The 14,617-nt window shown below is 43.7% G+C and overlaps 1 protein-coding gene across 1 annotated transcript; it reads right to left on the reverse strand.

Moving 5' to 3' along the window:
* Positions 1 to 1,162: 1,162 nt before the first annotated feature.
* LOC106847164 (calphotin-like) lies at positions 1,163 to 7,604 on the reverse strand. Its single transcript, XM_044746613.2, has 2 exons — positions 5,648 to 7,604; positions 1,163 to 1,619 (listed from the first exon to the last, which is right to left on the reverse strand). The coding sequence occupies exon 1, from the start codon at positions 7,266 to 7,268 to the stop codon at positions 5,697 to 5,699; it is 1,572 nt and encodes a 523-aa protein (XP_044602548.2). The 5' UTR covers positions 7,269 to 7,604; the 3' UTR covers positions 1,163 to 1,619; positions 5,648 to 5,696.
* Positions 7,605 to 14,617: the final 7,013 nt, after the last annotated feature.

Genomic DNA, 14,617 nt, shown 5'->3' on the forward strand with positions numbered 1-14,617 from the left:
TTTTTTTTTTTCCTGCTTTATCTCCCCAAACCCCCCCATACACAGTTGTATATCTTGGTTGCATGTCCTTCTAGTTGTGGCATGTGGGACGCTGCCTCAACGTGGCCTGACGAGCTGTGTCATGTCCGCACCCAGGATCTGAACCAGTGAAACCCTGGGCTGCCGAAGCGGAGGGCGCAAAGTTAACCACTCAGCCATGGGGCCCGCCACCAATTATTATTATTATTTTTTTTAAAGATTTTATTTTTTCCTTTTTCTCCCCAAAGCCTCACAGTACATAGTTGTATATTCTTCGTTGTGTGTCCTTCTAGTTGTGGCATGTGGGACGCTGCCTCAGCGTGGTTTAATGAGCAGTGCCATGTCCGCGCCCAGGATTCGAACCAACGAAACACTGGGCCGCCTGCAGCGGAGCGCGCGAACTTAACCACTCGGCCACGGGGCCAGCCCCGGCCAATTATTTTTTTTTTAATTGTGGTAAAATACACATAAAATTTAGCATCTTAACCATTTTTAAGTGTACAATTCGGTAGTGTTAAGCACATTCACCTTGCTGTGCAACCAATCTCCAGAACTCTCATCTGAAATTCTATAACCATTAAACAACTCCCCATTCCCCACTCCCCGCCAGCCCCTGGCAACCGGCATCTACTTTCTCTCTCTGAATCTGATTCTCTAGCAATCTCATATAAGTGGAATCACAGAATATTGGTCTTGTTATGACTGGCTTATTGCACTTAGCATAATGTCCTTCCAAATATTCTTTTTTCCAAACACCTACAATGCAGAAAGTCTTCCAGCTTGAGTTAATGTTTAAAAATTACAAATATAAAAATGCAGAAGTGTAGAACAGAAAAAGGGGAAGAAATATAAAAACAGTTAAAATTTTTGGAAGTTTCAATCCAAGTATTATACCACCTAAAAAATGTACTTTTACCCATAATTAGAAATTTCAAAAGCAAACTATCCCTATATGTGTATTAGAGCATTCGTACATCAACAATCCACTGATACAAAGAAAGAACACAAGAGGAGCACAGTCCCAAAAGAATTTTATTTGATTCTCATTAAAATACAGTCAAATTAGATTTTAAATCCTTGGGAAAAAGGGAAATTCAGATGTTACTTAAATCAAGTGAAGATATAAAAAATATAAATTGTAGCATGTTATAAAGCATTCATTGTGCTAACCTTTCTGATAGCTAATGAGGTCACAAAGTTACCTTAAATAAAAGTTGTTGCATTTTTCAGTGCCCATTTCTCTGGGAACTGTACATACTGACATCTTCACCCAGAGTACTGGAGACATTATTTTCCATTTGGAATGCTGGCACCCTTTCACAAGAGAAGTCTATTTAAAAAACCAACTTATTCTAAAACAAAGTTCGTTGGAATTGCACAGTTTATTATGGCTCGCCATCCTGGCAATAACTAACTTCACTATCTGAAGCTGGAAAACTCTCTTCAACACTGCAACATGGATCCTTGGCAGAGGGAGTCCGGTAAGTCTGTTGGTCTGAGAAAGGTCAGGTCTCCAGATGGACGTTTCCAAAACAAGATTAAGGTAAGCATTTGTGCTCTTATAAAGTTGGCACTTAAAGCTGCAGACACTTTGGTGAGTTCTGGAAAAAAAAAAGCCATTTTTATTTGAGATGATATTAATAAACATACAGTGCAACAAGAAAATTAAAGGGTTGTTGATATTCATTCTCTCTCTGAGAGAAAAGCTTTAAATAGAAGTATTTTTAATGAGAGGATACGCCCATGGACTGATCCAGAGTATTACAGCTCAAGTAATAATTAGCAGACTTAAGAAAATGGCTCGTTAATAACTTTAACTGGGAAAGAAAGCCTATAATATACATCTTATAACAAATTAGACATCAATTACACAACAATTCCAGCTCCTCCATTTCTGTGACATTGCGAAAATTACTTAACCTCTGATGTCAAATCTACCTTCCTTGAAGTGGAGATGATAATGGTACTTACCTCTGACTGTCGTGATGAATGAGATAATGCCTGTAAATTACTTAGCACTGTGTGTAGTGTATTATTGACATCTGGTAAATGTTAGCTATTATTATTAATAAATGCCCCACATGTGCGTGTTAATTCAAAGATGATACAAAACGGGAATACAAAGATGAATGAAAGAAAGATAAATAAGATCCTCATGGTCTAGTGGAGAAGAACCATTCCTATCTAAGAGGTAATGAGTCATCTAAGAATCAAAATAAGATTTTTTTCTTTAAGTACCTCATGAACTATAGAGCATTATTCTAGATCAGGGTTTCTAAACCTCACACTAATGACGTTTGGGCTGGTTAATTCTGTGCTGTGAGGGGCTGGCCTGTGCATTGTGGCACCTCTGGCCTCGACCCACTAGACGCCAATAGCAACCCTCCCCACTCTGCACTTCTGAATTGCTGTGGGCTACCACTGTGCGCCTCAAAGACCAAGCCGGAGCATCAGTGTCCACCCCTGCTCCTCCCAGAGCTCCCAGTGCCTGCCCGTCTGGCCAGCGCTTTGCTCAGGGCCTGAGCGATCACCACATACACCTTGTAGACTCCGCTGTTGTCAATGCCAGGTACCAAATGGTGGAATCAGAATCTGGGAGTCAGAAACTCAGCATATCACCTCTCCTTAGGCCAGCAGACCAAGACGAGATGGTCAGGTTCTCTGAGAGGGGAGAATGGCCCCCTCAGATCTGGGTGTCCCTGAACAGCCAGGCCCCTGTGCCTTTCCTTTGGGCCAGCTGCTCTTGGTCAGGTGAATGACTCCAGCTGAGGCAACTGGAGTCAAAGCAGTTGTACAGCCTACCCCAAGCTCCCCAAGCCAACGGCAGGAGAGGAGTTTTCTCTCTTGTTAAACAAGCAGCCAAATAACATCCTTGATTTTGCCTTGTGGCCCACAGAGCCTAAAATATTTACTCCCTGGGCCTTTACAGAAAAGATTTGTCAACTCCTATTTTAGATAAGTACTTATCTTACCTTCAATATAGGGAAACGTGTCACAGCATTTGTTACATACAAGTAAATAAACACTTGGAAGCGTTTTCCAAGATGAATACCCATGAAGCCTACACTTTGGTTAGAAACTGTTGCTAAGGTCTAAGAGGTCTGTTTTCAGCTTAGAACTAACTGGGAGAGACCTTAGCAATTATTCGCTAATTACTGGCCTATTGCCATTACTTTATAACAGAGCCCACAGGTAGAATTACAAACACAGCTTACGCTGCCTAAAAAGCCTCCAAAGGTTTCTCTCTCATTCTCATTCTCTCTCTCTTTAACCTCTGAGTCCCAAGCACCTTTGCCTGTAACATCAGCTTCTCCTTTCCCAAATGTATGCTAAAGGAGCCATGGATTGTTAGACCTCTGTGCCTTTTAGTTGACGCTTTTCCCTTTGCACGGAATGTTCTTCCCATCTTCTTTACCCAATGAACACCCACTTTAGGATCCAACTCAAAAATCCCTCACCCGGTCCACACCTGTATTCTGAAAGCACTTTGACGAGACTTCTGCTATATCACACTGTGCTAGTCATTCCCACGTCTGTCTCCCTTGACAAACGGTGAGCGCTTGGACAGAAGGGGCATCTTATTTAGCTCTGAATCCCCACTGCTGAACATAACGCCTGGCACTTGCTAGAAATTCAATAAATGTCTGCTCAATGAATTAATTACTTAAAGGGCACTGCGTGGCTCTCCCTGTCAAAAAATAATTCTTTGACTAAAAATTATTAGGTAGGCACCAGACTACCCCTCCTCCTTCCTTGTCTAAAATTTTCTCCTTTTTAAAGTTGTTCTTCTGAGTTAGAGAACAAAGTCTGTAAGCTTTCTGATGGCAATGTCTGCATCCTTTTCATCTTTATATGTGTTTACCATTATTCCTGGCACTTCGTAAGTGCTCAAGTCTCCTTCAAGAATTACAGGGAGAATTCTTTCAATCACATAAATTACCTGAAATAGAATTAATGGGAAAAAAATTAATGATCTCTTTCAGTAACACTAAATCCTCTCCTTCTGGAATTATTACGGTTTGTGTTTTGCTCTTTTTTTTAAATAGAAATAAATATAAATCACTGTAGCAGAACAGCCAATCTGCTTTGCCCCTACAGATGATCTATGGCATATACATGTGTGTACACACTGCGAGAGAGAGCGTCTACACATTTTCTTAAAGGAGAGTGGGAGAAAATTATAAGCAAATTAAGAGTTTGACTTCCACCTATTATTCAGTTGTATCTCACGCTGGAAATGAAACTAACCAATGTGAAATGAGCCTGAACACCTTCTTGGTTAGCACGTTGGTAATATTTAAACAACAAGGAGCATAACATAATCTCCAAAGTATTGCTTTGCCCCATACCCTTCCTCCTCTCCCCGAAAAGAGCAGGAATTTGTGGAACAGGATTAGAAAGACCAGGAAACTGACACTCAGCGGTGTGTACTCTTACGACAGCACCTAACCCATGGAGAAGAAGAGTCACCAATTTTGACCTTCATGTGACCTTCTGTACCTTTCCAATGGATGAGGGTTTGGAGACTTAAGTGGAATTCATCGTCAACAGCCTTAGCCATAAAATTCACCAAACAGGTTAGCATAAACGGTCTTACAATTTAGTAGAAAGTTTGACGGCCATTTATTTAGTACAAATAATCAAATGTTTTCCAAACTTTAGAATCATTCTAAGTTTCACCATACAACTTTTTTCCTTTACGTTGACTCATGTATAAAGTGTTTGATTCCTTAAATAAAAGTATTTCAAAAAGCAACCATCGCTATTGTAAAAAGAAAAGTCAGTATGACTTGGCGTAAATAGAAGTTATCCACTGAAACATCTTCGTTAACACAAATGGTAACAAACCCTACCTGGGTGCACTGTTGCCCACCAAAGCGTTAGAGAGGTGTCAGAGGTCACCAACCCCAAGCAAGGGCATTCTCCTTGACGTAATCAAAAAGACTGAATAAGAATTGAAAGGGGAGTAACTTTCCCACTAGAGGGCTCATTGCTGTTTCATGCTGTGTCCCCGTGTACCTAAAATCATCCCGTTTCAGAAACAATGCAGAGGGGCTGGCCCACTGGCATAGTGGTTAAGCTTGCATGTTTCACTTCTGCGGCCTGGGCTTTGCCGGTTCGGATCCCGGGGGTGGACCTAGCACTGCTTCTCAAGCCATGCTGAGGCAGGCATCCCACATATAAAGTCGAGGAAGATGGGCACAGATGTTAGCTGAGGGCCAGTCTTCCTCAGCAAAAAGAGGAGGATTGGCAGTGGATGTTAGCTCAGGGCCAATCTTCCTCAAAAAAGAAAGAAAGAAAGAAAGAAAGAAACACTGCAGAGTCCCCCTGCCTCTCCCGCTTAGAGCTCCTGAAGGAAGGTAATTACCACTTCTCCCTAAACCTAAAGAAACCCATTTTACTGTCTGGTGGAGGAGGTCAAACCTTAACAGCACTCATGCACTCAGCTCACTACCTTTCAAAACCTATCAAAGTTCAACAGATCTAATCCCTGAAGGAAAAGGCCACTTCACCTCCACTAAATGTTTTCCAACAGAAGAGCTGGAGGAAGCCACGGATCGGGAGGAGAACACAGAACGGGAAACAATTAAGGAATACTGTAGGTGAAGCTTCCTCCAAAGGCACTTACTTGGCAGAGGCCTGAGCAGCCACTCGGATGGCTGGGGTCTGGTTCTGTGCTAGAGGGGGTGACTTTTCTTCTCCGAGGCTGGGGTGGGCGCACTCTCGGGGGGCACTGACTGCTGGGCCTGAGTGGCTGGAACTGGGGCCTCTGGGAGTGGGGATTTGGGGTCAGGGTGATCTTGACTTAGCTTCTGGCTGGCTGGTGGCAGACTCTCAAAAGCCTGAGCCCCCGGCTGCTTATGAAACTCCTGGGCAGATGAAGCCTGGCCTGGAGCAATCTCTTGAACCCAAGAGCGGCTCTGGCCGGCCTGCTGGGTGTGATCCAGGGCCTGCAAGTCATGAACAGCTGGGCCGACCTGCAAGTCCATAGGCTGGGTCTGAAAAGGCTGGGTGGGCAGAAGCTGAATCAAAGAGAGCAGGGTGGCCCCAGCCTGGGCTTGGGAAACCTGCACAGGTGGAGGCTGAGTTTGAGAGGCCTGAGAAAGATTCTGGAGCTGGCTCTGGGAAGCTAGAGGGACTGGGAGGTGGCTCTGTACAGCCACAGGCACTGGGGGGTCGCTCTGAGAGTCCACAGGCAGCGCGAGGTGGGTCTGTGCAGCCACAGGCACCAAGGGGTGGCTCTGAGAGTCCACAGGCAGCGCGAGGTGGGTCTGTGCAGCCACAGGCACCAAGGGGTGGCTCTGAGAGGCCACAGGCAGCGGGAGGTGGGTCTGTGCAGCCACAGGCAGCAGGAAGTGGCTCCGAGAGGCCACAGGCACCATGGGCTGGCTCGTAGAGGCCAAGGGGACAGGAAGATGGCTTGCAGAGGCAAGAGTGACCAGAGGCTGGCTCGTAGAGGCCCCAGAAATGACAAGCTGGCTCTCGGAAGTAAGAACAGGCAGAGGCTGGCAAGTGGAGGCCAAAGAGACTACAGGCAGGCTCTTGGAGGGGAGGATGGCTGGAGGCACGGGCTGGTCCGGAGGAGACAGAGTGGACTCGGACTGCACCAGATGAGCCGATGGTCGTTTAATAAGCCGTGGCAGCCCAGCCTCGGGGCCCGGAGGACTAGCGTCAGGGCCTGCAGGGCGAGGTGCCTCGGAACTTTCGACGGTTTCAGGTTGGGGGCCCAGAGCCTCTCTGCAAACGTCTTGGGCGTCGCCGCTCTCTCGGACACCTTGCATCCCGTCTTTGTCCTGGGCCTCCTCCTCTAGCTGTTTCTCCACCTCACCAGTGACGGTCATATCCAGAGAAGCCCTCCTCTGAAGGATCCTCCTGGTGCGCCGCCGCCGCATGCGCAGGAAGGTGGTGGAGACGCCGCAGACGGCCAAAGAGAGGCGGTGGCCGACGCCCTGTCTGAGGGCTTCCACCGTGGTGGCGGAGGGCACGGGGAAGGGGCTCTTCAGGGCCTCCTCGGGAGTCAGTTCGATGTTGCCCGTGTACCAGGAGACCCACCAGAGGAGGCTGAAGACGATGATGATGGCACCCAGGTAGAGCAGCAGGTCGTAGAAGAACAGGTCGGCGAAGATGCCGGTGAACAGCACGGTCAGGCCCACCGTGTCGAAGACGACGCCCAGCCAGAAGAAATGCCGGCAGCGGCCCAGGCCCGTCCGCTTCCTGGTCCCACCGACGGTGTTTCCTGAACTCTCCATGAGCCCCCACGATCGCCGCCTCCAGATCCGCAGAGGCCACCTGGCCGGCGGCGCCGCCGCAGGCCGGCTGTGGCCGCTGGGTCGCCATGGCAACGCGCGGGGAGCGCGCAGCGCAGGGGGCGGGGCGAGAAGGCGCGCAGCCGCGCCACCGCTCACCTGACCCGGGGCAGAAGGGGCCCCGCCCCGGAGAGGTGCGCATGCGTGGTACGCCCCGTCGCGTGCGCGACCGCTTCTCCGTGTGCGCAGGGTCCGCGCGCCGTGCCACTCGTGTGTTTGTCCCGTGTGCGCAGCGTGGGACGTGAGGCGGTGCTTTGGAGAGTTTACTTCTAAAGTGTGTGGTCTGTGTCATCGTCACCTGAGAGAGAAATAGCTGCATTCCTCTCCATCCGCATCCCCTTTCCTGAGCAGGGGGAACGCAAAGGGCAAGGACCCCTTTCTAGTAACTTCCTCGCATCAGGTGGGAGTACAGCTTGGCCTCAGGTGCTGCCACTTGCTGTGGAGTTAATGGTTTCCCTTTGTTTTGGTGCACAAGTGTATAGATGAGCGTCTCTTGTTGCACAAATGTTAATTTCGGTCATATTGCTTTGCCCCGTAGTGACTCGCCTGTTCCCAGAACACCCAGAGGTGAATTCTCTGAGGGTTTTCCTGCCCTGTCCAGTTTCTTCCCTTTTCCTGTTTTTGTTGCCTTGTTTGCCCAGACCCTTGGGAATACTTCAATGATTACTTTTCCCACTATCCCCAAACAAGTAAGATAGGAAAACTGTGTCAAAAATAGAAACACTGACTGGAGCCCAAAACCGACCCAAACTTAAACATGAGCTCATTTCAAGTTTGAGCATAGGGCATGAGAAAGTTAGAACGAGGTTAAGACCTGCCGTCATTCAGGTTATAGTAATGAAACGTCATGACCAGTGGGTCCCTGGATTGCTAAAGGTGGGATTCTTAAAACTAACCTTTTTATTTCAGAATAGAATTAGGTTTACAGAAAAGTGAAAATAGTATAGAGAGTTCCTCTAAATCCCAAACACCCAGTATCCTTTCTGTTTTTTAAAATGCGTGACAAAGCTCCTCACTTCTTTTTATAGGTGTTTCTATGAGTTTAGGAAGCAGTGTTGCAGGAATTTCTTGAACCAAGCAGTAAGACTCCTGAACCTGGGTTCCCCTGATCTAGGCTCTTGGGACCTGAGGCCACAAGAGAAAACATAGGCCATCTTCCTGCAGTGTCAATTTTCCTTGATAGTAAGTACCTTAAAACATTAATATCACAAAAGCAGGCATGTGTTATGGAATAGAATCTAAAATGAGAAGGCGTAAGTTTTTGGGCTAAATACCCAAGAGACAGGTTTATTCTTCCTGGGCTATTTGGGAATATCAGTTAAGGTGTCACAGTGTACAGAAAGTCCCAGTGTATATAAATAGGAGACACCTTCCAGGAACGTCCGTTTCTTAGTGGTAAGTGTCGACGAAAATAATCCATAACCAATCTATAAATCAAAATTGGGGTGAGTTTATTATGAACCAGGTCTGAGGACTAGCCTAGCACCAAAGAAGTGGGGTGTACAGAGTGATTATATACTGTCTTGGAACAAAGAGCATACATCACGTATGATAGAATGTCCCGTTTACAACAGTCACAAGATTGCCTGGCTGGCACAGCACACCTATTCACACAGCAGGTAACAGGTCTGCTGTCTCGATGGACACAGCAGGATGGGCGCAGCAATCAATTCCTAGCCTAGGGAGAAATGCTTATCCTTAAGGAAATCCCAACGTGGGGGAAGTTGCATCTTTATGTTCAGGCCATTTGCTTTTGTCTTTGGGACACAGCAAATGCTTAAAGCAGATGTACAATGCATTCTCAATGGCCATGTTAGGCCCTTTTGGAAAAACAAGGTCAGGCCAAATTAGTTTTACACCAAATTGCTTCCTCATATACTCCAATATATCCTATGACTTGCCATTTGTTTATCATTTTTTCCCCTGTTGATCTGTAATCTTTCGATAGAAAGCATTGATGATCAAATATTGTCCCTTGGCACCAGGATGCTTGCTGCTTGCCCTGGGTCCATCATGTCCCTTGGTGCTAGACTCATCTCAATTATTTACCCAGTTGTCCACACTGGGGGGAAATAGTCAGATATAGTGGACAAGCATAGAGGTATATATATTAACAGAGGAAGCATTTCGTAGGTTATATAATTTTCAATTAATTTTAGATTGTTGCGCAAACATGGTACGTGTGCTTTTCTGTGAATCCTCATGTTCACATTGTTCACAATTATAGAACAAGTACAGTAACGATAATTCCATGTATTTGAAAACATTCGTTTAAAATGAGTTCTTAGGCATAGTCCTTATCAGAAAAGGAAATTTGTCCAGGGTTATAAGATCAATCGACCATCTCAAGTTGCTGAGCAACCACTACTCTAGCTTGTATGCCAGTCTTACAACACTGAGTAAAGAAAACAGCAGTTAGTTTGAATGTTATGACTAGTACAAGAATTCCAAGAAGTAATAGAAATAGGAATTGCAATCTGGATGGAAAAAGGGAACTGATATGGGAAGGGAGCCAACCAAACAAATCAAGACTGGGTGTAGGATGGCTTAAGGCATTCATTTGTTTCGTCATGTGCTTTAGCAGAGATGACAGATTGGAAGATTCATCATGTATAAAAGCATGGCATTCAGTTTGAGTGATTGTGTATGTACCGCCTTGGGAAGCAGTTAAAATATCTAAAGCCATTCTCTTGTGAAGGACAGCTTTTTTCATAAAAGACATTTTAGTATTTAATAAGAGTATTTCTGCTTGACTTTCGTTAAGGCCTTGTTGAGTATATTTAGTCAGGCCTTCCGTATGTGATAATGACATCTTTTAGCCCCAGAGAAGGAACAGTTATAGCCGCTTGGTGGGCATACCAGTGGAACACTGAATGAGCCCACCTGGCCTTAAAGAGAGGGAGATTAGCAACAGATGTTAGCTCAGTGTGAATCCTTTCTTGCTTCTAAGGGAAACTTGGGGTGCAGTGTTTTAGCATCCAGATAGTAGCCAAGGCCAGAGATTTGTTCCACATAACCATTGAGTTCCATTAGGAGTTACTCGATAAATGTCTGGCCTTTGAGACCAGTCTGTTCCAAATCAATCACTTTCTTTAAGTATGATAGTATTTTGAACCTTAAATGGAACAATTATAAAATAGTTATACAGTTTAAGCATAACAAAGGTTTAAATGAGGGGATAAATGGTTGGGAATACAGGCCTGGTCTGGAGTTTTGGGACAGTTATCTACAACAGATGTCATCTTCTTGTCATCTTGGTATGGTCCTTTCCAACAGGGCTGCGAAGAGTCTTTTATTTGATGCTTCTTCTGATAAATAATTCTCCAGATTATAGTCCATGATCCTTAAAGGTCAGGGAGCTCTCTGTGAAAAGAAACAGCTACCAACCGTTCATTGCTTTTAAGCATCTCAATGAGACCCTGACAGCAGTGTTATATATCTCTCTTAAGCAAAGTTTGTTCACATATTTCCTCATCTAATTGCATAGGCTGTCCTATTATTATTTCAAATGGAGGCAACTGCTGTTTACCAAAAGGGTGGAGATACAAGATTAAGGAGCACTAGCAGAAGAGCTTTTGGCCATGAGAGAGTAAATGCTTCTGAAAGCTTTGCCAGTTGGGTTTTGATTGTGCCATTAGTTCTTTCCACCAATCCTGAGGATTAAGGATGGTAAGTGCAGTGGAAATGCTGCCTATTGGCCAGATGTTACAGATAGATTTAATTATTTGTCCAGTGAAATGAGTTCCCCAGTCACTGTGTAACTCTGTAGGAATTCCTCAAACAGGAATTATTCCCTCCAATAATAATTTACCTAAAGCCATCACTCTTCTGCAAGGAAAGGCCCTAACACAGTGTGAGAATATACAGATCATTACGAGAAATATTTATATCCTTGAGATGGTGGCATTTGGACAAAGTCCAATTGCCGTACCTCAGAGGGTCCTTTAGGAAGGAAAAAGTGGCCTTGTGGTTCATGAAATAGTTTCCCTAGATTATACTTTGGGCATGTAGCCCAGCGAGTATAGGCTTTATGAGCCACTGTGGGAGAAAGTTTCCAAAAGTATTTTTTTCTCTTGTGGCCACGTTTATATATATTTTTTCTCCTCTGTGGTGATTTCTTGAGCCTATAGGAGGAAATCTTTTACTGGGTTAGCGGAATTAAGAGAAAGTGGAAGGCATTCTTGAGGGTGGATAGCATATCCAGCTTGATAACATCCTTGTTTATAATTTAAGTTAGATCCATCTGTAAACCAATTAAACAATAGAATGCAGTCGTGGTCTTCTCCCCTTGTGATTTTGGAAGCAAGTTAGCAGGGTTAAAATAGTGAAAAATATATATCTACACAATATAACCTAAGAAGGTTTATCATTATTTACTTGACAGTGCTTCCCATGCAACTTAGCATACCAAACAAGCCTGATTAATATCTCCCTCTTTATAGGAAGAGAGAACACATTTCTTTGAGAAGTCCCAGGGGCCATCTGAAACTTTTCAAAGAAGGTCAAAATAAAGACTTCATTTAGGATATGAATTATGGGGAGCTTGTACCTTAATAGAGAGACCTCAGTCTTTTTGAATATAGGAAATTATTTTAACAAAACACAGATTTTCTGCCTTTTAGGTAAACTTACTCAAAAATAAAAACCTTTTTTTCCCCCCAAGGAAGATTAACCCTGAGCTAACTGCTGCCAATCCTCCTCTTTTTGCTGAGGAAGACTGGCACTGAGCTAACATCCATGCCCATCTTCCTCTAGTTTATATGTGGGATGCCTACCACAGCATGGCATGCCAAGCGGTGCCGTGTCCACACCCAGGATCTGAACGAGCGAACCCTGGGCCACTGAAGCAGAACATGTGCACTTAACCACTACGCCACTGGGCCGGCCGAAAAAACCTTTTTTAAGCTCTTTATCAAGAGCCGACTAAGAGTTTAAGAAAATTATCCCTTTTAAGAGAGAAGGCCAAATTCTACTTCTTGTACCAGCTTACTTTTGATATTAAAACTTATTTACCTAATTAGATTCATTTCAATCTTAGCCAACTTGACCATGTACAAAACTCCTCAGGGTTTTACTTCCACCAACATTCTGTCACTTTCTTTTACATTCAGAATTTGTCCCATGCCTTTCTTTTTTTTCCTTCTAGTACTTTGGGACAAATTTTTCTTTCCTAACCAACCAAACAAAAATATTTCCATTCTTTATACCTTCTTTACTGAAAATATACATCTTTCCTTGAATATACATATATTTTCCTTAATTTTTAGCAGCTTTAATCACATATATTAGAACTTTTGACCCATAGGAACCTAAGTTTTTAGTGAAAGCTAAGAAGTAAGTAATTATAAACTATCTTTTACATTAGCATTCTGTGGCTTGGCAAATTTATAAATGCCTTTTATAATTTCTAAAAACCTGTAACTTTGTAGTACAAGCCTTTAATAAAATACAAGATATGTTTACTAACAGACCTAGACACTTTTTAGTTTTTCTGTAATAAGAAGCCAAAAGTAAACTTATATTTAATAATTAACGATTAATATTTTATCTTATTTAGAGATGATCTAGATGTTTAGTGAATTTTTATCACTTAAATTAACCTAGCAAAACTTCAAAGTTTCAAGTTACCAAAGAGATTTTGGAAGCTATTTTAGGTACATGCACCATAACACATACTTATTGTTAAAAGTTCACCCCACTCTCATCTTTTTCACATGTATTTAATTACTTGTTCCAAATAATTATTTAGATTGCCTACAAGACTTCATGAGACATTAGACAAAATTGGCCACCATTTTAAGTTATTATTTTTGTTAACCAGTTTTATGGTAGAGATAACATCAGCTTATTTAACCAAGCTTATTTTACAGCTTATTTAAGTGTAGAATAAAGGCTGCTTGTCTGCGTCATATCCAGTGCTGATAAATCTGAGGACATGCCTATTTTAATCAAACCAACAAACTTCAACAATCTTTTATTTGCCAAAGATTATTTCATATCACATTAACCTGAAAGGCATTTGGGTTAGTTTCATTTAGAAAAATTTTTGTAAGCACTTACTTTAAGTCACTTGAATAGAACTCCTTAGAAATTATACCATCCGGAGGTAAAATACCACACATTTATAATGTACATATATAGACACACACATAAACAGACAGACAGATGGATACAACAAAGATTTTCCTTACATTTCTGGGCAAGGTGCTTTCATAGCAAACTCTATCTGCCAAAACTTCTTTTCCCAGTTTTGTTTATTTTTAAGATTTTATTTTTCACTTTTCTCCCAAGGCACCCTGGTACATAGTTGTATATTTTTAGTTTTGGGTTTTTCTAGTTGTGGCATGTAGGATACTACCTCAGCATGGCCTGGTGAGTGGTGCTGTGTCTGTTCCCAGAATCTGAACTGGCGAAACCCTGGGCCACTGAAGCAGAGCACGTGAACTTAACCACTCGGCCATGGGGCTGGCCCCCCCAGTTTTTTTTTTCTTTCTTTCTTTCAGGCTTAGGAATCTGGGATGGGAATATTCCCCCTTTTGTTAAGCAATTGCAAGTCTCAGCATGAAATGAGCCAGAGTTCGAAGGGGAGGCCACCCATTTGGGAACTGGTTGGGCTTTTTTTAGAATCTCGATTTCCCACTTTTAGTTTAGTTTTTTTTTTTTTTTTTGAGTAAGATTAGCCCTGAGCTAACATCTGCTACCAATCCTCCGCTTTTTGCTGAGGAAGACTGGCCCTGAGCTAATATCTGTGCCCATCTTCCTCTACTTTATATGTGGGACGCCTACCATAGCATGGCGTGCCAAGCGGTGCCAGGTCTGCACCTGGGACCTGAACCAGTGAACCCCAAGCTGCCAAAGCGAAATGTGTGCACTTAACTGCTGCACCACAGGCCAGCCCCTAGTTTTGTTTTGCTATAAAGACTGAACAACTCCTAAGGACAGTGTGGTGGCTCAGAAGTGTGCTGCTTGTGAGTGTTACTCCCCAAAGAAAGGTCATCAACTCTCTCATATGTGCCTCAGTTTCTCCCACCAGCAGCCTAAAACCTCCATGGGGGCTTGGAGTGTGGGTGACCAACCCTCATATGAGCTTCGCCAGATGAGCCTTTAATTAATTACCGTGAATGATAGTGGAGTTCCCTATGGGACTGCTACACATCATGAGGCAATCAGTTCTCCAACACTCCCGCTGAGGTCCTCAGTCACTTGAGAACGCCTTTTGGCCAAGAGAAGCTAGTGTCCCTTTTCTTTGGAGCGGAGCACATTCAGTCTCTTATTTCTGTATCAAGCAGTTT

The sequence above is a fragment of the Equus asinus genome, chromosome 14 (genome assembly GCF_041296235.1).
Source record: "Equus asinus isolate D_3611 breed Donkey chromosome 14, EquAss-T2T_v2, whole genome shotgun sequence".
NCBI classification, from domain to species: domain Eukaryota; kingdom Metazoa; phylum Chordata; class Mammalia; order Perissodactyla; family Equidae; genus Equus; species Equus asinus.